The sequence below is a fragment of the Schistocerca nitens genome, chromosome 8 (assembly GCF_023898315.1).
Source record: "Schistocerca nitens isolate TAMUIC-IGC-003100 chromosome 8, iqSchNite1.1, whole genome shotgun sequence".
NCBI classification, from domain to species: Eukaryota; Metazoa; Arthropoda; class Insecta; order Orthoptera; family Acrididae; genus Schistocerca; species Schistocerca nitens.
The window spans coordinates 351,228,353-351,253,899 of record NC_064621.1 but is presented as its reverse complement, the minus strand read 5'-3'; the positions used below and the strand labels follow the sequence as shown (position 1 = coordinate 351,253,899).

Here is a 25,547-nt window from a genome sequence, read left to right as displayed (position 1 = left end):
TGTATGTCAGAGGCTGTAGGACAGGTCGTTGCTTTCTGGTCGACACCAGGTCAGACGTAAGCACATTGCCAGCCACTCATGGAAAGAGAGAAACATGAACCAGTCTCGTACACGGGATGGCGGCCAACAGTACGGCATGAGACAGAAGTGGATCTCGGGTTTAGTAGAAAGTGTGGGTGGAACTTTGTGCTAGCGTATTTGGTGGAACCCATAGTAGACGTGAATTTCTTCAGTCACTAGTGGTTGGAGGTGGAAAGATTGTGACAGGTTCTTTAGGATGAAGCACTGTGAGCACCATGAGCCTTAGCTGCAGTTTGTATAAACAGGTAGAGGACCCCAATGTTGTTGTTGTTGTGGTCTTCAGTCCTGAGACTGATTTGACGCAGCTCTCCACCCTACTCTATCCTGTGCAGCCTCTTCATCTCCCAGTACCTACTGCAGCCTACATCCTTCTGAATCTGCTTAGCGTTTTCATCTCTTGGTCTCCCTCTACGATTTTTACCCTCCATGCTGCCCTCTAGTCCTAAATTGGTGAGCCCTTGAGGCCTCAGAACATGTCCTACCAACCGATCCCTTCTTCTAGTCAAGTTGTGCCACAGACTCCTCTTCTTCCCAATTCTATTCAATACCTCCTCATTAGTTATGTGATCTACCCATCTAATCTTCAGCATTCTTCTGTACCACCACATTTAGAAAGCTTCTATTCTCTTCTTGTCTAAACTATTTATCGTCCATGTTTACTTCCATACATGGCTACACTCCATACAAATACTTTCAGAAACGACTTCCTGACACTTAATCAATACTCGGTGTTAACAAATTTCTCTTCTTCAGAAACGCTTTCCTTGCCATTGCCAGTCTACATTTTATATCCTCTCTACTTCGACCACCATCAGTTATTTTACTCCCCAAATAGCAAAACTCCTTTACTACTTTAAGTGTCTCATTTCATAATCTAATTCCCACAGCATCACCCGGATTAATTCGACTACATTTCATTATCCTCGTTTTGCTTTTGTTCATGTTCATCTTATACCCTCCTTTCAAGACGCTGTCCATTCAGTTCAACTGCTCTTCCACGTCCTTTGCTGTTTCTGACAGAATTACAATGTCATCGGCGAACCTTAAAGTATTTATATCTTCTCCATGGATTTTAATACCTACTCCGAACTTTTCTTTTGTTTCCTTTACTGCTTGCTCAATATACAGATTGAATAGCATTGGGGAGAGGCTACAACCCTGTCTCACTCCCTTCCCAACCACTGCTTCCCTTTCATGTCCCTCGACTCTTATAACTGCCATCTGGTTTCTTTACAAATTGTAAATAGCCTTTTGCTCCCTGTATTTTACCCCTGCCACCTTCAGAATTTGAAAGAGAATATTCCAGTCAACATTATCAAAAGCTTTCTCTAAGTCTACAAATGCTAGAAACGTACGTTTGCCTTTCCTTAATCTTTCTTCTCAGATAAGTCGTAGGGTCAGTATTACCTCACGTGTTCCAACATTTCTACGGAATCCAAACTGATTTTCCCCGAGTTCGGCTTCTACCAGTTTTTCCATTCGTCTGTAAACAATTCGCGTTAGTATTTTGCAGCCGTGACTTATTAAACTGGACGTTCGGTAATTTTCACATCTGTCAACACCTGCTTTCTTTGGGATTGGAATTATTATATTCTTCTTGAAGTCTGAGGGAATTTCGCCTGTCTCATACATCTTGCTTACCAGATGGAAGAGTTTTGTCAGGACTGGCTCTCCCAAGGCTGTCAGTAGTTCTAATGGAATGTTGTCTACTCCGGGGGCCTTGTTTGGACTTAGGTCTTTCAGTGCTCTATCAAACTCTTCACGCAGTATCATAGCTCCCATTTCATCTTCATCTACCTCTTCCATTTCCATAATATTGTCCTCAAGAACATCGCCCCTGTATGGACCCTCTATATACTCCTTCCACCTTTCTGCTTTCCCTTCTTTGCTTGGAACTGGGTTTCCATCAAAGCTCTTGATATTCATGCAGGTGGTTCTCCTTTTTCCAAAAGTCTCTTTAATTTTCCTGTACGCAGTATCTACCTTACACGTAGTGAGATATGCCTCTACATCCTTACATTTGTCCTCTAGCCATCCCTGATTAGCCATTTTGCACTTCCTGTCGATCTCATTTTTGAGACGTTTATATTCCTTTTTGCCTGCTTCACTTGCTGCATTTTTATATTGTCTCCTTTCATCAATTAAATTCAGTATCTCTTCTGTTACCCAAGGATTTCTGCTAGCCCTCGTCTTTTTACCTACTTGATCCTCTGCTGCCTTCACTGTTTCATCCCTCAAAGCTACCCATTCTTCTTCTGCTGTATTTCTTTCCCCCATTCCTGTCAATTTTTCCCTTATGCTCTCCCTGAAATCTGTACAACCTCTGGTTCTTTCAGTTTATCCAGGTCCCATCTCCTTAAATTCCCACCTTTTTGCAGTTTTTTCAGTTTTAATCTACAGTTCATAACGAATAGATTGTGGTCAGAGTCCACATCTGCCCTGGAAATGTCTTACAATTTAAAATCTGGTTCCTAAATCTCTGTCTTACCATTATATAATCTATCTGAAACCTTTTAATATCTCCAGGGTTCTTCCATGTATTCAACCTTCTTTCATGATTCTTGAACCAAGTGTTAGCTATGATTAAGTTATGCTGTGTGCAAAATTCTACCAGGCGGCTTCCTCTTTCATTTCTGAGCCCCAATCCATATTCACCTACTACGTTTCCTTCTCTCCCTTTTCCTACTATCGAATTCCAGTCACCCATGACTATTAAATTTTCGCCTCCCTTCACTATCTGAATAATATCTTTTATCCAATCATACATTTAATCAATCTCTTCCTCATCTGCGGATCTAGTTGGCATATAAACTTGTACTACAGTGGTGGGCGTGGGGTTCGTATCTATCTTGGCCACAATAATGAGGTCACTACGCTGTTTGTAGTAGCTTACCCACACTCCTATTTTTTTATTCATTATTAATCCTACTTCTGCATTACCCCTAATTGATTTTGTATTTGTAACCATGTATTCACCTGACCAAAAGTCTTGTTCCTCCTGCCACCGAACTTCACTAATTCCCACTATATCTAATTTTAATCTATCCATTTCCCTTTTTAAATTTTCTAACCTACTTGCCCAATTAAGGGATCTGACATTCCACGCTCCGATCCGTAGAATGCCAGTTTCCTTTCTCCTGATAACGACGCCCTCTTGAGTAGTCCCCGCCCGGAGATCCGAATGGGGGACTAGTTTACCTCCGGAATATTTTATCCAAGAGGACGCCATCATCATTTTATCATACAGTAAAGCTGCGTGCCCTCGGTAAAAATTACGGCTGTAGTTTCCCCTTGCTTTCAGACGTTCGCAGTACCAAAACAGCAAGGCCGTTTTCGTTAGGGTTACAAGGTCAGATCAGTCAATCATTCAGACTGTTGGCCCTGCAACTACTGAAAAGGCTGCTGCCCCTCTTCAGGAACCACACGTTTGTCTGGCCTCTCAACAGATACCACTCCGTTGTGGTTGCACCTACGGTACGGCTATCTGTATCGTTGAGGCACGCAAGCCTCCCCACCAACGGCAAGGTCCATGGTTCATGGTGGAGGGGGAGGGGGTGGGGTGGGACCCCAGTGATGGGAGTTGAAGTAAAAGTGCAGCTCATAGCACAGTCCACCACATTAAGACTGTATCCGGCCAATGGGTATCACAGTGGCCACGAAGTTTAACGTGTTAGCATTTTGTTGCAGCACAGGTAGAATTCGAGAATATGCTGCAAGCAAGGGGTTGTGTGTAGGTCAGAAAGCTCGTGAGCATTGCCGATGCATCTAGTCAAGAAAAAGACAGCACATGAAGGCCCCGCAAGGACTACCACAAATTAAATGCACGAACAAATGCAGAGTGGTATCCAGTGCCGACTGTTAGAGATTTCACCTATGCGCTAGCGAGCACCACGATTTTCAGTGTCACAGATTGCAACAAGGCTTACAATCAAATACTGGTGGCGGAATAAGACGTTCTGAAATCCTCCGTAACAACTCCATTCAGGTTATTCGAATAATTACAAATGCTGTTGAGGCTGAAAAACGCCACAAAAACGTGGCAGCGTCCTCTGGGGACTACAGCTCTACTTTATGTACCTCGTCGACATATTGGTATTCTCCACTAATTTGATGGTTCACAAGGAACAGTTCAAAACGGTATTTAACTGGACCGGCAAGTATAGTACAATAATCAACAAGGTAATACTGCTGCAGAAACAAGTAACGTTTCTTGTCTACTGAGTGTCAGGGGTCGGAATTTTTCCTCTAATAGACAAGATCGATGTCAGAAAGGACATGCCTTGGCCGACAGATTATCATCAATTGAGAAGATTCCTTGGGGTCCTCAGCTTCTATTGTTGGCACCGACGAGGAGCAGGAACGTGTGAGCGCCACTGATGGCTTCACCGGCAGACAGTACATGATGATGACTGCTCCCATGGATGTGGATGCAATAGGTTTCTAACCACGCAAACGCCGTCTTAGAAAAAGTAGTTCTTTTGGCCCGTCCCTGTCATCATGTGCTGCTAGCAGTGATAATACACGCAAGGCAACAGGCATTTGTAGTCACTTTCCATCAATTGGTGCAAAAGCAGCGGCAACCATTACAGTTTTTCTCACGCAGGCTCACGTCGTTGCAGGTCAGATGAAGCAGATGTTAACCGTAAGCTACTAGCTATTTATGAAACACTTTCGGCCTATATGGAAGCCAAACCACAAACTGATAAGTTTTGGTTTTGGTAAAAGCAAAGACAGTTCCTCTTCAAAGCAATACCGACCACTAGAATGCATCAGCCAATTTACGACATGACTGACGCACATTAGAGGAGTCGACAACGTAGTGCCCGAATTTTTTCACGTATTGGAGCCATTACATGCACTGTTGATTATGAGCACTCACCAAGGCACAGGCTATCGATGGCCAATTAAAGGACCTTTTGCAAAAGAGCTCAACAGGACTGCAGTTTAAGCATGTACGGCTACCGGGCGAATGTTATGATGTGGTGCAATGTGTCTAAAGCCAAACCCACACCTTTCATACCTGAAGGACTGTGCAAGACAGTTTGATAACTTGACTCACCCTGACGTGAACACAAGCGTAAAACCGATGACAGAGTCATATGGCCCAACATTAAGAAAGATTGCTCTAGGTGGGCGAGAGAGTGCGTAGCATGAAACTTCCTGGCAGATTAAAACTGTGTGCCAGACCGAGAATCGAAATCGGGTCTCGGTCTGGCACAGAGTTTTAATCTGCCAGGAAGTTTCATATCAACGCACACTCCGCTGCAGAGTGAAAATCTCATTCTGGAGTGCGTAGCGTTCTGGCAATGCAAGGTGGGCAGATGTCATCATAAGCAGGTCGGAGAGTTTCCAAAGATTGCAGACCGATTCTCACGGTTCATTTAAATATTGTGATACCACTCCCTCCCTCTGATGGTTTTCGCTACTTACTGACTGCCATTGACAGGCGTACTCAATCGGACAAGGCAGTACCATCGCACACATATCAGCAGAAACGGTAGCAAGAACCTTTTTGTTAACATGGATAGTACAGTTCGGCTGCCCATCGTAGATCAACATGGGCCAAAGACGGCAGTTTGACTGAGTTCTGTTCCTTGAGATGTCCAAACTGTCTGGGTTTTGGCACCATTGTACCACAGCACCCATCGAGTAACAGGATGATGGAGCGATGGCGCAGAACATTAAAGGCCGCGTGCATGTGCCATGAAAACATTTGGACCTTCATGCTGCCACTTGTTTTGTTTGGCCTCCAAACTGCGTGAAAACCAGACATTGTGACTTCCAGAGCGGGGTATACGGAGAGGCTTTGTGCCTAACATCAGAGTTTTTTTCTGTACTGCCCGGACCGGAAGTTGCGAACCTATCACATTTGCTTCAAAAATGGTTCAAATGGCTCTAAGCACTATGGGCCTTAATATCTGAGGTCATCAGTACCCTAGACTTAGAACTACTTAAACCTAACTAACCTAAGGACATCACACACATCTATGCCCGAGGCAGGATTCGAACCTTCGACCGTAACAGCAGCGCGGTTCCGGACTGAAACGCCTAGAACCACTCGGCCACAGCTACTGGATAGCGTGTCTGTGTTCCGAAATAAATATGTAGTCCTGAGGAGTAAAGATGTTGAATGTTAAGAACATTTTTTTATTTAAAAAGCTTTAAGAGTTTTCACACAAAAAATTAGGAGGCCTTACTTTTCAGCACATCCTTATTTGAGTACAAGTGACGACGAAAGTATCTGTTTACAAAATCTAATTGTAGTTCACGATCTATACACATACTGTATTTCCAGTATCTAACACCAGTGGGCCGGCCGCGGTGGCCGAGTGGTTCTAGGCGCTACAATCTGGAGCCGCGCGGTCGCTACGGTCGCAGGTTCGAATCCTGCCTCGGGAACGGCTGTGTGTGACGTCCTTAGGTTAGTTTGGTTTAAGTAGTTTTAAGTTCTAGGGGACTGATGACCTTAGAAGTTAAGTCCCACAGTGCTCAGAGCCATTTTTTTTAACACCAGTGGATACTGAACGCTCACAGGTGGTTATCTGTAGTTTCAAAAAGTGGCAGTCCATACCCGGAAAACTTAATATTGACAGTGGTGGTGTAACAGCTAACAACACTCACGAAGTAGATACGAAGTCACGTCGGTGAAGAGTGAACTTGAGTGGAGCACGAGATAAATACGCCGAGATAACATTTTCTTATGCTGGTACCTTTATGTAACGACCATACGTAGACGGTGGCTTCAGCGACAGCACTCGTTTCTATCTCTTCTTTGATCACCAAGCAACATTATTTCACTGAATCAACTTCAAGTGTCCGATATCGTTAGAACGCGGAGCTCTTATGAGGTTGACTTTCAGTTATAAAGGGTTTGAGAAATCTTCCTTGTCAGCGCAGTCTGAAGTTTCCCACCATCAGGAACACTTCACGCAAAATGGACGGTTTCTGCTTGTCACTTGGTGCCATTTTCGTCTTGGCACTTGCTGTATCCTGTAATGTGAGTATTCAACGCAATATACAAAATATCTTTTCGAATGATTTTGAGACCATGGCGAGACTGACACACAACTGACGGTAAAATAATAAGCACGCTCATAAGGCCACAAAAACAATCATGTACGAGTTTTTTTCTTTCATAGTTTTTAGAAATGGTCGTAGGAAAGTCTTTGAGAGCATATGGGCGGAGGGATGTGTCATGGAATGTGCAGAATGTCCCAGTATTGGTACAAATTATGGTTCTGTCCATACACATAGTACACGTGGAAGGGAGGCAAAAAAATCACAGAATGCAATTCTTCCATTATTTCATGATTTATATCTGTTTTACTGTCATCCAAAGACATTGCTGTACCTTTGTAGATGGAACAGTCATCGAGCTCTATTTGCCTTAGGGATAATGAAGTAGAATCAATAAACCTGAATCTGTTATTATTCGCAATATTTTAAGAAAAAAATGGTTCAAATGGCTCTGAGCACTATGGGACTTAACAACTGTGGTCATCAGTCCCCTAGAACTTAGAACTACTTAAACCTAACTAACCTAAGGACATCACACACATCCATGCCCGAGGCAGGATTCGAACCTGCGACCGTAGCAGTCGCGCGGTTCCGGACTGCGCTCCTAGAACCGCGAGACCACCGCGGCCGGCAATATTTTAAAACTCATCTAATGCTTCTGAATGTTTCAACCACAATATTCTCATATAAAGGATGGAATGTTATTGGAATAGTGAACACAGCAGGTTTGTAGCTTTAAAGTTAGATGTGAGATAGAAAGTAGACTGTACCAGTTCCATGGTGACCGCACTGTAATGGGTACCCAGACTTTAAAGTAATCAGGTGTAATATAACACAAGTCCTATTTGGATCCTTTGTTGTTTCTGACATATCGTACATTTGTGTTGTCAGAGGATTAAAATTTTGTCCTTTCTGCAGACGGTGCAACTATAGAAATGAAAATAGTACCAGTCCTCTAGCTAAAGAGACAGATTATGAAACATATGTCTTACGAAATAAGTGAATGGAAGGCTAGGTTGAAGTCAGTGTGATACTTTTTTTCAAAACACGTTAAAATTGTATTTCCAAAACTCTCGCTCAGTTTAAATACACTGCTCTTTGGAGAAAGTGAAACACCAAGACCGTAAGATGTGATCGTAATGAAATTTATTCCAGCGATTAGGGGCATGACACTACACAAATGATAAGATTTACAGACCTGTACATGCAAGTGGCTCTGGTAATTCAGTACGGACTAGCGGCACCATACGCTTCAATCACAGTCGTTAGACGTCGTGACATTGAATGAGAGAGCATCAGAATATGATGCTAGAAAATGCTCTGCCACGCGGTTTCTAGGCGCGACCACAAAGCTTCAACTGTAGCTGCAAGAGGACCTGAACGAACAAGTTGCCGACCGACCATATCCCAGATACGCTGGAAGTGCGACATGTCAGGCGAACGGGCAGGCCAGGGAAGCAGTGGTACCCCTCATCCTTCGAAGAAGGCTTGCACATTCCTCGCTACATGGGGCCAGGGTTCTCCTGCTGAAATCTGGAATGTGGAACGACCTGTAGAAAGGGCAGTGGCTCGAGCTATAAAACCTCCCTGAAGTGGCTATATCTGTTCAGATTTCCCTCCAGACGAGGGAGGCGGGATCTCTTGTTATAGGCAATGGCGTCCCATACCATCACATTTGGCGTTTGTCCGTTATGCCGCTCAACATTACGGTCCGCCCGATTGTCTTCACTACAGCGGCGTCGAAGGCGAATGAGGCTATCATTGTTGGACAAGCTGAAGCGGGACTTGTCCGAGAACACTACATTTTGCCACTTAGCACGCCAGTTCCGGTGTTCACGTGTACATTGGTCTCTGCGGCGTTGGTGAGTTCTGGTCGATGGAAACCGTCGCAGTGACATGCGTGCCACCAGTCCAGCTCTCAGAAGAGGGCATCGAACCACAGGCACAGACGTGTCCACACCCATTGCAGTGCTTCAATGTCGCGCCAAATGTAGGGACGAAGCTGTTCTGTCCGTTACGGCCAAGCGAAGAAGATGACGTTCATCTTGTGCTGTGTCGTCCAGTACCCTGTAGGTGTTCTCTTCTCCACTGGTTCCACAGACTCCTCACTGTTGGAGCAGCGTGTCCTGTACAGGCCGCAATGCCACAGAATGGCAGACCCTCCTCCCAGTGAAAAATCATTCTGTCCCGCTCGAACGCACTCACATGCCGATACTCCACCCCGTGAAGTCGGCGAGCCATGGTGGTACTTGGTTACAGGATTCCACTTCTTATGACGCCTCCGCACCGACTGAGCGTTGCATAACGCTGACGAGTCCGGTCATACAAAAGAGGGCGCTGTTGGACACACGTGCTTGCAACTTCTCTGCCATTTAAAACACTTATTACGGTTCCTCTGTTCTACACGTCCTCTTATCATGGCGTGTTGCATACCATTGCTTCTGTGTGTCTCGTTATTTACAAAACAGTAGTGGATAATTTTAAAACAGTAAAATGGATGTATTTCATGAACTTCCTCATCAATTACAAAATGTAACAACAATAATGTGTGAAAGACTCGTTGGTAAAACAAGGTTTTCCAGGAGTGCTAGTTCTGCAAGGTTCGCAGGAGAGCTTCTGTGAAATTTGGAAGGTAGGAGACAAGGAACTGGCGGAAGTAGAGCTGTGAGGACGGAGCGTGAGTCGTGGTAGGGTAGCTCAGTTGGTAGAGCAGTTGCCCGCAAAAGGCAAAGGTCCCGAGTTCAAGTCTCGGTCCGGCACACAGTTTTAATCTGCCAGGAAGTTTCCAACCAAGGTTGTTACACAAATTTATAAATCTGAGATTATCCACTTACAGAAAAATACTGCTGTGACATGAATGACGTTAAGCCTCAATTAAAGAAAAAAAATCCTTTGTGCAAAAAAAGACCATTCATATTTATGAACATAGTCAATAAAATTTATATCTTGTCCTCAAATTGAACTCCGATGAAATACAGCAACTGATAAGATTGGAGACAGCACAGTCATAAACTTAAGACAGCCAAGTTGTCTTTGGCCAGCCATACCAACTGTTTCCTGATCACGAACGAAGTGTTTCTGGATGATAAATGAAGCCACCCAGCAGTCCAGCAGGGAGGTACATCACAGTTCACAGGCCAGAGCAGGCGACTTCTAGCACACTAGATCACCCGATGGTGGACGACACCACTGATGGTGCTGAGCCCCCGAACAACAAATATGTCCAACTAGGGCTTTATTGGGGGGGGGGGGGGGGGGAGAGGATTCCACCAATGGTCGCTCCAGGTTTCCAACTGGTGTCGGTAGGATAACTCGTGACGTCACTCCGCAGCAGAAGGCAGGCGCATTTAGGACGCGCGATAGTCGCACCTCCAGAAGTGCAGCGGCAGAGGCGCACGCTGGAGTTCAAATGCATCGCAACAGTAGAGACTTGAAAACATCGAAGATTTATCATTAAATTTGAACAAGACTCAGACGTACAATGAGGTGAGAAAAGTCAGGGGATACCTCCCAATATCGTGTCGGAGCTCCTTTTTCTCGGCGTAGTGCAGCAACTCGACATACTGTGGACTCAAGAAGTCCTTAGAAAACCCCTGCAGGAATATCGAGCCATGCTGCCTCTATAGCTGTCCATAATTACTAAAGTTTGTAGCCGGTGCAGGATTTTGTGCACGAACTGACCTCTCGATTATGCCCCGTAAATGTTCGATCGGATTCATATCGGACGATCTGAGTGGCCAAATCATCCACCTGAATTGTCCAGAATGTTCTTCAAACCAATCGCGAACAATTGTGGCCTGGTGACATGGCGCATTGTCATCCGCAATAATGCCATTGTTGTTTGGGAACAAATGGTCTCCAAGTAGCCGAACATAACCATTTCCACTTAACGATAGGTTCAATTGGACCAGAGGATCAAGTCCATTCAGGATGAACACAGTCCACACCATTATGGAGCCACTACCACCTTGCACATGCCTTGTTGAAAACAAGATTCATGGCTTCGTGGGATCTGCGCCACACTCAAACCCTACCAACAGCTCTTACCAACTGAAATCCGGACTCATCTGACTAGACCATGGTTTTCGCGTTGTCTAGGGTCCAGCCCATATGGTCACGAGCCCAAGAGAGGCGCTACAGTGGCCTGGAGTCCCCATAGTTTTACTACTGCAGGGTCTTTTCCTTCCAGGCTTTCCTTATTAAAGTACCTGGTTGAAGACACAAAGGAATTACAGACATTGGTAGCGAGCAGACATGGATTTAAATCAATGAGGAAGGTTGAATATTTGTGTCGGACTGGGATTCGAACCTGGGTCTGCCGCTTAATAAGCAGATGCCCTGATGACTGCGCCATCCAGGTTCAGTATATATATATATATATATATATATAAGCGAGGACGTTCAATGATCTCTTTCGTGCACATGCACACCAGGCTCAAACTCTTACGGGAGTCGGCAATATGCCTCGAGTAGTGAGGATAATGGGCAAGGAGCACTACTTCAGTAGTGTGTGGATAGGTTGGGAATTTGGGTCTGACGAAAGATGCGCTGAAGTAGTCCGTGCAGGTGCGATGTCCACTGTGTCCAGATGGCTCAGTGGTCACCGAAAAGGCTCTTACACAGAAGATCCGGGTACGAATTTCGGTCCGGCAGAAATTTTCCAGCTTCCCAACCGATTTAAATCAATGTCTGCTGGCAGCCAATGCCTACAGTTAGTTTGTGCCTTAATTCATTCTGGTTGCTGGGCCAAAATGATGTCTGTTCTTGCGGACATGTCCTAAAGGACAGAAACCAAATATATGTATTACTGTCGTTTGTTGGTTTATGTGTGACTCACAAACCGTGTTGCATTTGTTGTTCAAAGCGCGAATGTGAACCTATACGTGGCTGGAATGTTACCGCCCAGTCCGCAAGGCAATCCAAGTGACCAGCCCTTATGCAAGTAACTCAAAAGTACCCTGCGTGAAATGAAGGCTGTAAATCTACAATTCCTTGTTCCCCCAACCGTTCGCTTTTTCGGAATAACAACTGTTTCTCTTTTGAAGGTTAAAGATGCAACTAAGTAACTGCAGTACATATGAAGTACCAACAACGAAGACAGTTCCTCCCGTGCATAGAAATTGCGCAACAAAGTAATACGCCGTTGTTTCTGTAATGAGTTTTTTAATCTAAGAAAACTAGAACTAGGTTTGACGAAAACGAAGAAAATAATTTCCTAAATAATTACTGGCGCACCTGAGACATTGGTATTATCAGCTACATAGCCTGTTAGTTATCAGAATATGAACGTGTGATGCGTCTGAAAAATCTAGTTATCTATTGATAATCTGATGTGATTGAGTAGCAGATGGTCATGTCGTGCTTATCTGAGTCTCAGTCTTGTATTTGCTGTACAAGCAACTTAAAAACTGACAATGAAAAGATGTTTCCACATAGGGGCTCGACCCCTTGATGCTCAGATTTCGTTCTATACTTTTTCCGCTACGCCAGCTGCTGCATGGGAAGTGACATCAATGGTTCAAACATCGACCAATCCGCGCCAAAGCTTTTTTGTAAACGCTTGGCCATTTGGATCTCCAAATTCTGTCAGTTTCATTTCTGCTGAACCCCTGCGTATAGCATAAATTTGGACGAAACTCGTAGGCTGGCGTGGACCTCCCCTCGCAACCCTCTCCTGGTGGTGGCTGATAATGCCCGTGCAAAAGTGGCGATATACACTGACGGAGAAAAATTACAAAAGCACAATACACTTAATTAAGAGTAATGAAATTTCGACAATACATTTGCCTAGGATTTAAGTTCAAAAATGGTTCAAATGGCTCTGAGCACTATGGGACTCAACTGCTGAGGTCATTAGTCCCCTAGAACTTAGAACTAGTTAAACCTAACTAACCTAAGGACATCACAAACATCCATGCCCGAGGCAGGATTCGACCTGCGACCGTAGCGGTCTTGCGGTTCCAGACTGCAGCGCCTTTAACCGCACGGCCACTTCGGCCGGCTGGGATTTAAGTGATTAACATTAAAAGATCACAGGTTAATGTAAGGGCGAGATAAGCCATTTGAAAATGTGAAATGCTGGTACATCAATAAGTGGTGTAACCGCTAGAATGTTGTGTGCAAGCATGCAAACGTACGTGCACAGTATTGTACAGGTGCCGGATGTCAGATTATGGGATGGAGATCCATGCCGCTTGCACTTGGTCGGTCAATATAGGGATGGTTAATGCTGGTTGTCGATGACGCTGGAGTTGTCGTCCGATGGTGTCCCATACGTGCTCGATTGGAGACCGAGCTGGTAATCGAGCAGACCAAGGCAACATGTCGGCACTATGTAGAACATACTGGGTAAAAATAGTGGTGTGCGGACAAGCGTTATCGTGTTGAAAAATACCTCCTGGAGTACTGTTCATGAATGGCAGAACAACAAGCCGTATCACCAGATTTACGTAAAAATTTGGTACCAGGCTGCGTCGGGTAACTACGAGAGTGCCCTTCCTGTCATACGAAATCGCACCTCAGACCATAACTCCAGATGAAAGTTCAGTGTTTCTAGCACGCAGACAGGTTTGTTGCAGGCTCTCAACTGCTCTCCTTCTAACCAAGACACGGCCATCTGTGGCACCGAGGCAAAACCAATTATCATCGGAAAACACAACAGACCTCCATCCTGCCTGCCAATGAGCTCTTGCTTGACACCACTGAAGTCACAAATGGCGATTATTTGTGGACGGTGGAATGCATGCTACAGGGAGTCTGGCTCGGAGCTGTCCTTGAAATAAGCGATTTGTTAACAGTTCGTTGTGCCACAGTGGTACCAAGTGCTGCTCAAATTACTGCCACCGCTGCCAGCAATCGTGCATAGTGGTTACATTCCTGCCAAGTCTTTCTGCAGCATCGCAGAAGGAACATCCAGCTTTTCGTAGCCCTATTATCCCACTTCATTCAAACTCACTTTGGTGCTGGCAATAGCGTCTTCTACACCTAAATGTACACGGGTACTCTGCAAATAACATTTAAGTGCCTGTCAGAGAGTTTATCGAACCACCTTCACAATTATCTATCATTCCAATCTCGTATAGCGCACGGAAAGAACGAACACCTATATCTTTCCGTACGAGCTCTGATTTCCTTTATTTTAGCGTGCTGATCGTTTCTCCCTATGTACGTCGATGTGAACAACATATTTTCTCATTCAGAGGAGAAAGTTGGTGATTGGAATTTGGTGAAAAGATTCCGTCGCAATGTTGAAATATGCCTTTCTTTTAATGATATACAGCCCAAATCCTGTATCATTTCAGTCGCAATCTCTCCCATATTCCGCGACAATTCAAAACTTGCTGCCCTTCTCTGAACTTTTTACATGTACTCTGTCAGTTCTATCTGGTAAGGATCCCACACCCCGCAGCACTATTCTAAAAGAGGGCGGACAAGTGTAGTGTAGGCAGTCTCCTTAGCAGAACTGTTACATTTTCTAAGTGTCCTGTCAATAAACCGCAGTCTTTCGTTAGACTTCCTCACAACATTTTCTATGTATTCCTTCCAATTAAGTTGTTTGTAATTGTAATTCATAAGTATTTAGTTGAACTTACGGCCTTTAGATTTGACTGATTTATCGTGTAACCGAAGTTTAACGAGTTCCTTTTAGAACTCATGTAGATAACCTCACACTTTTCGTTATTTAGTGTCAACTGCCAATTTTCACACCATTTCTAAATCGTTTTGCAATTTGTTTTGATCTTCTGATGACTTTATTGGTCGATAAACGACAGCGTCATCTGCGAACAACCTAAGACGGCTGCTCAGATTGTCTCCCAAATCTACTGAGCGAGGTGGCGCAGTGGTTAGCACATTGGACTCGCTTTCGGGAGCCGGCCGCTGTGGCCGAGCGGTTCTAGGCGCTTCAGTCCGGAACCCCGCTGCTGCTACCGTCGCAGGTTCGAATCGTGCCTCGGGTATGGATGTGTGTGATGTCCTTAGGTTAGTTAGGTTTAAGTAGTTCTAAGTCTAGGGGACTGATGACCTCAGCTGTTAAGTCCCATAGTGCCCAGAGCCATTTTTTCGCTTTCGGGAGGACGACGGTTCAATCCCGCATCCGGCCATGCTGATTTAGGTTTTCCGTGATTTCCCTAAATTGCTTCAGGCAAATGCCTGGATGGTTCTCTGAAAGGGCACGGCCGACTTCCTTTCCCATCCTACCCTAATCCAATGAGACCGATGACTTCGCAATTTGTCTCCTCCCCCCAATCAACCCAACCCCCTCCCAAATCGTTTATATAGATAAGGAACAGCAAACGGCCTATAACACTACCTTGGGGGACGCCAGAAATTACTTCTGTTTGACTCGATGACTTTTCGTCAGTTACTACGAGCTGTGACCTTCCTAATAGGAAATCACAAATCCCGTCACATAACTGAGACGATATTCCATAAGCAAGCAATTTCACTACAAACCACTTGTGTGGTACAGTGTCAAAAGCCTTCCGGAAATCCAGAAATACGGAATCGATCTGAAATCCCTTGTTAATAACACTCAATACTTCATGCGAATAAAAAGCTAGTTGTGTTTCACGAGAACAATGTTTCCTAAACGCATGTTGACTGTTTGTCAACAGACCGTTTTCTTCGAGGTAATTCATAAAGTTCGAAACAATATATGTTCCAAAATACTGCTGCATATCGACGTTAATGATATGGGCCTGTACTTAAGTGAATTACTCCTACTGCCTTTCTTGAATATTGGTGTGCTCTGTGCAGCTTTCCAGTCTTTGGGTACCGATATTTCGTCAAGCGAACGGTTGTACATGATTGTTAAGTATGGAGCTAATGTGTCAGCATACACTGAAAGGAACCTAATTGGTATATAGTCTGGACCATAAAACTTCCGTTTATTAGGTGATCTAAGTTGCTTCACTGCTCCGAGGATATTTACTTCTACGTCTTTGTCATCTTAAAGGCATTCTTGAGTAAGGCTACTTCACCACGTCCAGTTTCAAAGGTAACTAACGCTCACGACCGTTGCAGAATGTATTTAAAGCAAACCTGGTCTGCACCCCCATTGGGGCGCTGCTAGCGCCACTCTTATGTGACTGGCGTGAAATATGAATAGACGTCATCTTTCAGATGTAGAAACACGCCTACCAACTTTTGTTTACGTCGCACAACCCCTTCTTGATGTTGCGAATCTTTTCCGTCAGTGTATATGCAAAGCAGGTCTGTAGTTCTTTTTGAAAAGCTGGGGCTTTTGCCCTCGAAGTCAAACCATGATTGAAGCTCAGGGCATAATCTTTGTGCAACCAGCTTCCCCGTCGTTGGTTGGGTTGGTTGGGGGAATAGACCAAACAGCGAGGTCATCGGTCTCATCGGATTAGGGAAGGACGGGGAAGGAAGTCGGCCGTGCCCTTTCAAAGGAACCATCCCGGCATTTGCCGCAAGCGATTTAGGGAAATCACGGAAAACCTAAATCAGGATGGCCGGACGCGGGATTGAACCGTCGTCCTCCCGAATGCGAGTCCAGTGTGCTAACCACTGCGCCACCTCGCTCGGTTTCCCCGTCGTGTCAGTGGCTCCACAGCTCTGGCTGTGTAATAACTTAGCTTTTCAGAAACGATAATTAATTTAGAGAGATATTCCTCAGTTCTGCCAATACACTTTGTGGTACAAATAAATGTTAGTACAACTGAATCAGATGTCTCTGAATTAATTATCATGCCTCTCAGTTGCGGACGTCCTGCGTACCAAATCTTGTGTTTTCAGAAACGGTTTCTACAGTGTCAGCACAATCAGCTTACAGTGTCTTACGCAAAAGACATCTAACTCGTCCTGAAAAGTGGCTTCTTGCATCAGCTTGGAGTGACTTCTCTGCAAAGTCTTCTGGTGCGAGAGGCGGAACGTTAACGTAACAGAGTAGCGCAGTTTTTTGAAGTGGAATTTCTCCACTTCCGCCAGTGTGCTAAGCCACTGATTCTATTCAGTGGGTCTATTTAGTTTTTCCCTTTCTTCATCCAGAAACCGTACGTTGACTGCGATGCTTGGCGTTTGTATATGTTGCTTTGTATTCTTACTATTCATTCAATGAAGCACGATTCCTCAAAAACAATAATGGACCATTGCAGTTCAAATTTTAACATATGTAATTGTTTAATATTACATTTTCATTTTAATGTGATTAGTTGTGTGCTAAATTTTAACCTGAATATGCAGTATTTTTCATATTCAATGCATTGTATTTCCAACATTTTACTGTCTTCACGTTAATGTCTAGGATGTTCGGAATTTCCCGTTACAAACTGCTGAGACTTATAGAGGGAAGAAGGTAAATATTTTGAATTGGAACCCATGTCCGTAAATGTACCGTTTCCATGCTACAACCATTTTGAAAACATGTTGGTAGTGCGACCACTTTTACAGGTAACTGATTAGGCGTGGCCTAGTACATCACTTGTTTTACAATTCCACTCACTGATAGCCAAAGAAATTGTTCATGTGCTTGTTGATGAGCTTTCTTCAAGGTAATGCAGTACGGCCTCGTGTGTGCGGCGTCTATTTGGAGCACCACAGTCACGGCTGCTGACTGCGCCCCTTTTCGAAGCCGTTAGATGATTGTAGCGAAAAGGGTACGCAATGGAATCGATGGAGCACGATCTTGATAAAGGCGACTTCGCCATTCAGGAGGATCATGTCGGTGTTTCTGGAAACGAGTACTGAACATTTTTGCTGTAACACTCACAGACACATGAGTGAGCGTTGAACCAGGTCATAGAGGTAGGATAGATATCAAATGACGTCAGCCCATCCGACGTAACCACCCGCCACCATGGCTACCCTGTTGCAAACCTACCTAGCAAACATCTTTTCAACCGGCTGTAGCACGGAAACGGTAGGCTTCCGGAGATCGGTTCCTATTCAGAATATTCGTATTCACTCCCCTCTACAAGCCATAGAAGTTTGTAACGGGAATTTCCGAACACCCTCTACATACTGTTCTGTATCACTTTATTTTCCGTTAGGTAGTGCAGTGCTAACATACTGGACTCACTTTCGATTCAGTTCAGATCTCCTGCCAGTCATCCAGATTTACGCTTACCGTGTTTTCCCTAAATCGCACGAGGCAAATTCTGGGATGGTTTTCGTAAATTGGACACAACTTAATTCTTCCCCATATTTCCCCTGTTCCTACCATTTCGTTTTCTATTCCCACAAAGAGGTCATTTTCCTTTCACAGAAAAACAGCTACGACTTTTCTTTCTGAGCTATTCGTTTGTACATATTTTACATTAAGCTTTGGCACCTATTATTGCCGGTACTATTACGAAAGTAACGACTAAAGCCACTTGTACTACTACTACTAGAATTACTACCTCTACTAATGCTACTGAAAATGCCACAGAAGACTCACTTGTTACTTGAATCCATTAGATCAGTAACCACTAGTGATATGTAGGCTACTATTATTAATTGTATACATTTAAAAGAGCTGTTTTACCTTGTTATCATTTGATTTTTTTTGACTATTTATCCTGAAAGTATAGTTTACTAGTGTATTGCCTTGCCTCACGACAATCTTTATCTGTTAACGTGAGTCCGTTTTAGGAGTGAGACAAGTTACTCTACTGTTTCTGTAACAGAATGGCCGCACTGTCGGATCCATCAGTACTTCTGGCCTCCAGATCACTTGACGACGGATAAGAATGTTCATTTCACATTTGATCGAGATTTATTGTTCTCTCTGCGCTCAGCCTCTTTTCATTGTTCCGCTACTGAATCAAGCGGTCGTAGATTCCTGACTGAGGAAAAAGATCACTGTTTTAATGTGTATTTGATTCAAAAAGCTCAGCCCGAATACCATTCTCTGCATTTTTTTCTCTTCTCCCTGAAGCACAATAATTAAAAGGAAATGGTTAGAAGCTGCCATACGACCGCTATAGTTTTACAGAAAGTTGTCCTACGGGCTCGTCCACTATAATAACACCAGTTTGGTACCTGTTGATATCGTAGATGATCTCTGCCGGGCTCGTCCACTATAATAACACCTGTTTGGTACCTGTTGATATCGTAGATGATCTCTGCACTTAATCGTGATTCTTTTTAGGATTTGATTAATCGTGTTGGGCCTTGCACAGTCGAAGGGTTTCACTAGGTCCACGGATGCTATAAAATCATCTTTGATTTTAGTTTTTCTTCCGTTTGTTGATAAACGCCACACTTAATTCTACCCATAGTTTTTATGATGCCGCAAGTATATTCGTTCAGTTACTCTTAGTTTTTTTAAATGTATTCCGCTGTCTATTACTCCAGTCAGTAATTTAAAAGTCTGAGATATAAAAAAGTACTTACCTTTGTTATTGGCTTGAATTATCTTATGTGGTACGGCGATGACATGTCTGTCTCACAGATAATGGATAGCAAATCAAATGGTCATCTAGCTACCACAATGATTTTAGTAACGTTGAAGGTGCCTCAATTACTTGTTTGTCGTTAGGTCATTCAATTCTCTATCTCTGACCATTACTGAAGTATCTATGTCTGCCACGTCGAATTCTTTCTTTTATCTTATCGTACTTGGAGATGACACTACTTTATCTCGACTACCTACCTAGAGTAAAGGTTTGATTGGTTTCCGTAAGCGACTACAAGCGATTACCAGAATGGCTGCCTGCAAAGCACACAACCGATTCCTTCTGTTCCTGTCCTTTCCCTAACAACAGCGATATGGCGAGAGTTAAGCGGTTCCCTTTAATTCGTGGATGAATTATACTTTCGTTTCTTCGAATGAATCTCTGTCTGGATTTTGATTTTCTCACAACTAGTCTTCCGTGATATATCCTTCTCCAGTATCTCCCCATCGATACTCTATAGATTTATTGATAATGCCTGTTTACAACGAATAAAAGGCGATGGTTTACTACACAATATCTGGTCTTTTATTTAAATGCTTGAATTCATTTACATGGGCCACATCTCCTGCATCGAATGTTTGGTCTATGACTCAGCTACAGATAGTTCATACCACGTTTCACTTCGTTTGTATGGTATGTTACTCATATTTTATTTTCTATGTCTTTTGGGGGCCGCATTTAGCGATTTACGTTGATAATAGATGTGAAGTAAATACTTGGAATGATACCAGTAGATAGTTGCCATGCTCTTCCGTCGAAGATTGGTTTTATGCAGCTCTCCGCACTAATCTATCCTGTACAAGTCTCTTCATCTCTGCATAATTACTGGAGCCTAGATCCATTTTAACCTGCTTAGTGTATGCGAACCTTCGGCTCCCTCTACATTTTTCATCTCACACACTTTCTTCCACTACCAAATGGACTATTCCTCCATCACTAAGCATGTATCCTATAAATCGATCCCTTCTTTTAAACTGGTTGTGCCATAAATTTCTTTTTTTCTCCGTTCAACTTAGTACCTCCCACCGAGCGAGGTGGCGCAGTGGTTAGCACACTGGACTCGCATTCGGGAGGACGACGGTTCAATCCCGTCTCCAGCCATCCTGATTTAGGTTTTCCGTGATTTCTCTAAATCGTTTCAGGCAAATGCCGGGATGGTTCCTTTGAAAGGGCACGGCCGATTTCCTTCCCAATCCTTCCCTAAACCGAGCTTGCGCTCCGTCTCTAATGACCTCGTTGTCGATGGGACGTTAAACACTAACCACCACCACCATTAGTACCTCCACATTAGTTTCTCCATTTACTCTTATAAATTCCAGCTTTCTTCTGTATCATGAACTTCAAAAGCTTCTATTCTCTTCTTGTCTGAACTGTTTACTGCCCACGTTCACTTCTGTAAAAGGTTACACTCCAGACAACACCTCCAGGAAAGATTTCCGTACGAACTTGCAGCATGCTGGAGTACCTGCGGATCAGCAACTACCGTTAATCACTACAACTGAAAACCAATCCAAAGTTGCGAATTTTACTTTTTTTTATTCACTCGATGACTAATTTCGGGCCCAGACCGATTTTCAAATCATTCTACAGGACAGAAAACCAAATTTAAGCTCATTTGTAATACAGGTGTTACCAGTTTGTTTTAAGCATGTGCCAAAAACGGAGAACATATCGTTTTTGACTATGTTACGTAAGTCTTGGAAGTCTGGATTTTTGGCATATGCTTAAAAGAATTGGTAATACCTGTATTACAAATGAGCTTAAATTTGGTTTTCTGCCTTGTAGAATGATTTGAAAATGGGTCTCTGCCCGAAATTAGTCATCGTGTGAATAAAAAAAAGTAAAATTTGCCATTTTAGACTAGTTTTTCGTTGTACTGAAGATTTCCTCACATTTAAATTTAAATTCGATGTTGACGAATTCCTTGTTTTCGGAAATACTTTCCTCGTCTTTTAACATCTATTCAAGACACTATTGGTTCCGTTCAATTGCTCTTCTGAGGCCTTAGCCGTCCCTGACAGAACTGCAAAGTCATCGGCAAACATCAAAGTTTTAATTCCTTCTCTTAGAACTTCAGTTTCCGTTCGAAATTTCTCCTTGATTTACTTCACAATTTGCTCAATGTACATGTTGAAGGTTGTATACCTGGAAGAATCCTGGAGATACTAAAAGGTATCAGATAGATTATATAATGGTAAGGCAGAGATTTAGGAACCAGGTTTTAAATTGTAAGACATTTCCAGGGGCAGATGTGGATTCTGACCACAATCTATTGGTTATGAACTGCTGATTGAAACTGAAGAAACTGCAAAAAGGTGGGAATTAAGGAGCTGGGACCTGGATAAACAGAAAGAACCAGAGGTTGTACAGATTTCAGGGAGAGCATAAGGGAACAATTGACAGGAATGGGGGAAAGAAATACAGTAGAAAAAGAATGGGTAGCTCTGAGGGATGAAGTAGTGAAGGCAGCAGAGGATCAAGTAGGTAAAAAGACGAGGGCTAATATAAATCCTTGGGTAACAGAAGAAATATTGAATTTAATTGATGAAAGGAGAAAATATAAAAATGCAGTAAATGAAGCAGGCAAAAAGGAATACAAACGTCTCAAAAATGAAATCGACAGGAAGTGCAAAATGGCTAAGCAGGGATGGCTAGAGGACAAATGTAAGGATGTAGAGGCTTGTCTCACTAGGGGTAAGATAGATACTGCCTACAGGAAAATTAAAGAGACCTTTGGAGAGAAGAGAACCACTTGTATGAATATCAAGAACTCAGACGGAAACCCAGTTCTAAGCAAAGAAAGGAAGGCAGAAAGGTGGAAGGGGTATATAGAGGGTTTATACAAGGGCGATGTGCTTGAGGACAATATTATGGAAATGGAAGATGATGTAGATGAAGACGAAATGGGAGATAAGATACTGCGTGAAGAGTTTGACAGAGCACTGAAAGACCTGAGTCGAAACAAGGCCCCGGGAGTAGACAACGTTCCATTAGAACTACTGATGGCCTTGGGAGAGCCAGTCATGACAAAACTCTACCATCTGGTGAGCAAGATGTATGAGACAGGCGAAATACCCTCAGACTTCAAGAAGAATATAATAATTCCAATCCCAAAGAAAGCAGGTGTTGACAGATGTGAAAATTACCGAACTATCAGTTTAATAAGTCACAGCTGCAAAATACTAACGCGAATTCTTTACAGACTAATGGAAAAACTGGTAGAAGCGGACCTCGGGGAAGATCAGTTTGGATTCCGTAGAAATGTTGGAACACTTGAGGCAATACTAACCTTACGACTTATCTTAGAAGAAAGATTAAGGAAAGGCAAACGTACGTTTCTAGCATTTGTAGACTTAGAGAAAGCTTTTGACAATGTTAACTGGAATACTCTCTTTCAAATTCTGAACGTGGTAGGGGTATAATACAGGGAGCGAAAGGCTATTTACAATTTGTACAGAAACCAGATGGCAGTTATAAGAGTCGAGGGGCATGAAAGGGAAGCAGTGGTTGGGAAAGGAGTGAGACAGGGTTGTAGCCTCTCCCCGATGTTATTCAATCTGTATATTGAGCAAGCAGTAAAGGAAGCAAAAGAAAAGTTAGGAGTAGGTATTAAAATTCATGGAGAAGAAGTAAAAACTTTGAGGTTCGCCGATGACATTGTAATTCTGTCAGAGACAGCAAAGGACTTGGAAGAGCAGTTGAACTGAATGGACAGTGTCTTGAAAGGAGGATATAAGATGAACATCAACAAAAGCAAAACGAGGATAATGGAATGTAGTCGAATTAAATCGGGTGATGCTGAGGGAATTAGATTAGGAAATGAGACACTTAAAGTAGTTGGGGTTGGGGGTTGTTTGGAGGAGACCAGACAGCGAGGTCATCGGTCTCATCGGATTAGGGAAGGATGGGGAATAAAGTCGGCCGTGCCCTTTCAAAGGAACCATCCCGGCATTTGCCTGTAGCGATTTAGGGAAATCACGGAAAACCTAAATCAGGATGGCCGGACGCGGGCTTAAAGTAGTAAAGGAGTTTTGCTATTTAGGGAGTAAAATAACTGATGATGGTCGAAGTAGAGAGGATATAAAATGTAGACTGGCAATGGTAAGAAAAGCGTTTCTGATGAAGAGAAATTTGTTAACGTCGATTATAGACTTAAGTGTCAGGAAGTTGTTTCTGAAAGTATTTGTATGGAGTGTAGCCATGTATGGAAATGAAACATGGACGATAACTAGTTTGGACAAGAAGAGAATAGAAGCTTTCGAAATGTGGTGCTACAGATTAGATGGGTAGATCACATAACTAATGAGGAGGTGTTGAATAGGATTGGGGAGAAGAGAAGTTTGTGGCAAAACTTGACTAGAAGAAGGGATCGGTTGGTAGGACATGTTTTGAGGCATCAAGGGATCACAAATTTAGCATTGGAGGGCAGCGTGGAGGGTAAAAATCGTAGAGGGAGACCAAGAGATGAACACACTAAGCAGATTCAGAAGGATGTAGGTTGCAGTAGGTACTGGGAGATGAAGAAGCTTGCACAGGATAGAGCAGCATGGAGAGCTGCATCAAACCAGTCTCAGGACTGAAGACCACAACAACAACAACATGTTGATTAACATCAAGATTAGGCTACAAATCCTATTCACCCGCTCAGTTACTGCTCTGCTTTCAACTACATCGGCTCTTATTACTTTAGCCTGGCTTCTGTAAAATTTGGAAACAGCCGTTCCTTCCATTTTTTGAAGGTATTCTTGTATCGTACTATATTGCGCAACACAGTTAAATGTTCAATTTTTCAAAACCCTGTAATTCTCTGCCATTGCTGCGCATAAATTTGAAATTTGGTTCAAAGATGCCTATCACTTTCCTCTGTAATTGTACAAAAGCATAGCGTCCTGAGAAGTTATGCTCGGGCTTGACGACACTGAGACAGCAATGTGGTGACATACTTGGAAAAAAAAAGGCCAGTGCTCAGAAGTTCGTGTCAAGTATAAGTTATGGATTAATGATGTCACAGTGGAACCAATTTTCACCACCATTATGCTCAGCACCATCGCGGATGTTTCACACAATGGGAAGGTCGTCAACACTTCCCCCCTGAATGTGATCACACACCTTTGGAGTGCGATGCGACCGCAGTTTTTGGTCTGCTGTACAGGATGTTACTACTAGGGGTCGTTAAAAGCCATTCGATGAAATTTCAAGATGATGCGAAGCAGCAAAAGATGTTTATGATTCTTCGGGCCTGCTGTTCCGTACCCTCCTGCGGATTGCTAACGGAAGAGTGCTACGTTGACATATGAGTGAATAAGGCTCGGATATACGCAACCCCTTGATACCCTTGCTATTCAACATGCATACTAGCAGGCGCAAGGGCAGCACCGTAACCTGCCTGCAGGACCTAGGACTTTCATCATTGGTTGTATCTGTAGAGGTAGGTACATTCTTAAAGTGCTCAAAAAACGTAGACGGGTGTTGCCGATCTGGATCCTCTTCGAGTGACCTTTCGGCTTTTTATTCATGCATATGTCACTGTCGCACTCACCTGGATGATGTCACAAGACGACACGAAACAGAAGGGCTGGAAAAGCAAAGTACCCTTTGCTGCTTCGGAACATGTTCGAATTTCATCGAATGGTTTTGGACGGTTCCTAGTGGTTGCCCCCTTTATACCACAGCAAAAATTGTGGTCGCACTGCACTCCTAAGAGGTGTGATCACATTCAGTGTAGTTGCTGGCCCACGATGCCCTTAGACAAGTATTGAATTGTCCTTGGTGGGTAGGGGGGATAGGAGGGGGGGAGGCGGATGTCAACAGTGTCAAAGATGGTCAAGAACGTCGTCCTGTTGCTTATGACATTACGAACTGTTTTCGACCTCAAAATGTATGGGAACCAACGCCAGAAGTGATGGGAGGGATTCATTGATGCTCTTTATACCTTCGCCCTGAAGTCTTTTCTTGTCGATTTTGAGAGGCGGCTTGTTTGAAATGTTTCCCTCGGCACCTATAAGAAAAAAGGGTGGTGTCAGTTCTGGATGTCGTGCTTCTGACTCACAG

At 43.5% G+C, this 25,547-nt stretch overlaps 1 protein-coding gene across 1 annotated transcript in view; it reads left to right on the top strand.

The window, feature by feature from the left end:
* Positions 1–6,931: 6,931 nt before the first annotated feature.
* LOC126198498 (venom carboxylesterase-6-like) overlaps positions 6,932–25,547 on the top strand; it is a 109,365-nt gene continuing 90,749 nt past the window's right edge. Inside the window, exon 1 of the mRNA XM_049934872.1 lies at positions 6,932–7,078. Coding sequence (XP_049790829.1) covers positions 7,016–7,078 — 63 coding nt within the window. The 5' untranslated portion in view covers positions 6,932–7,015. The remainder of the gene's footprint in view (positions 7,079–25,547) is intronic.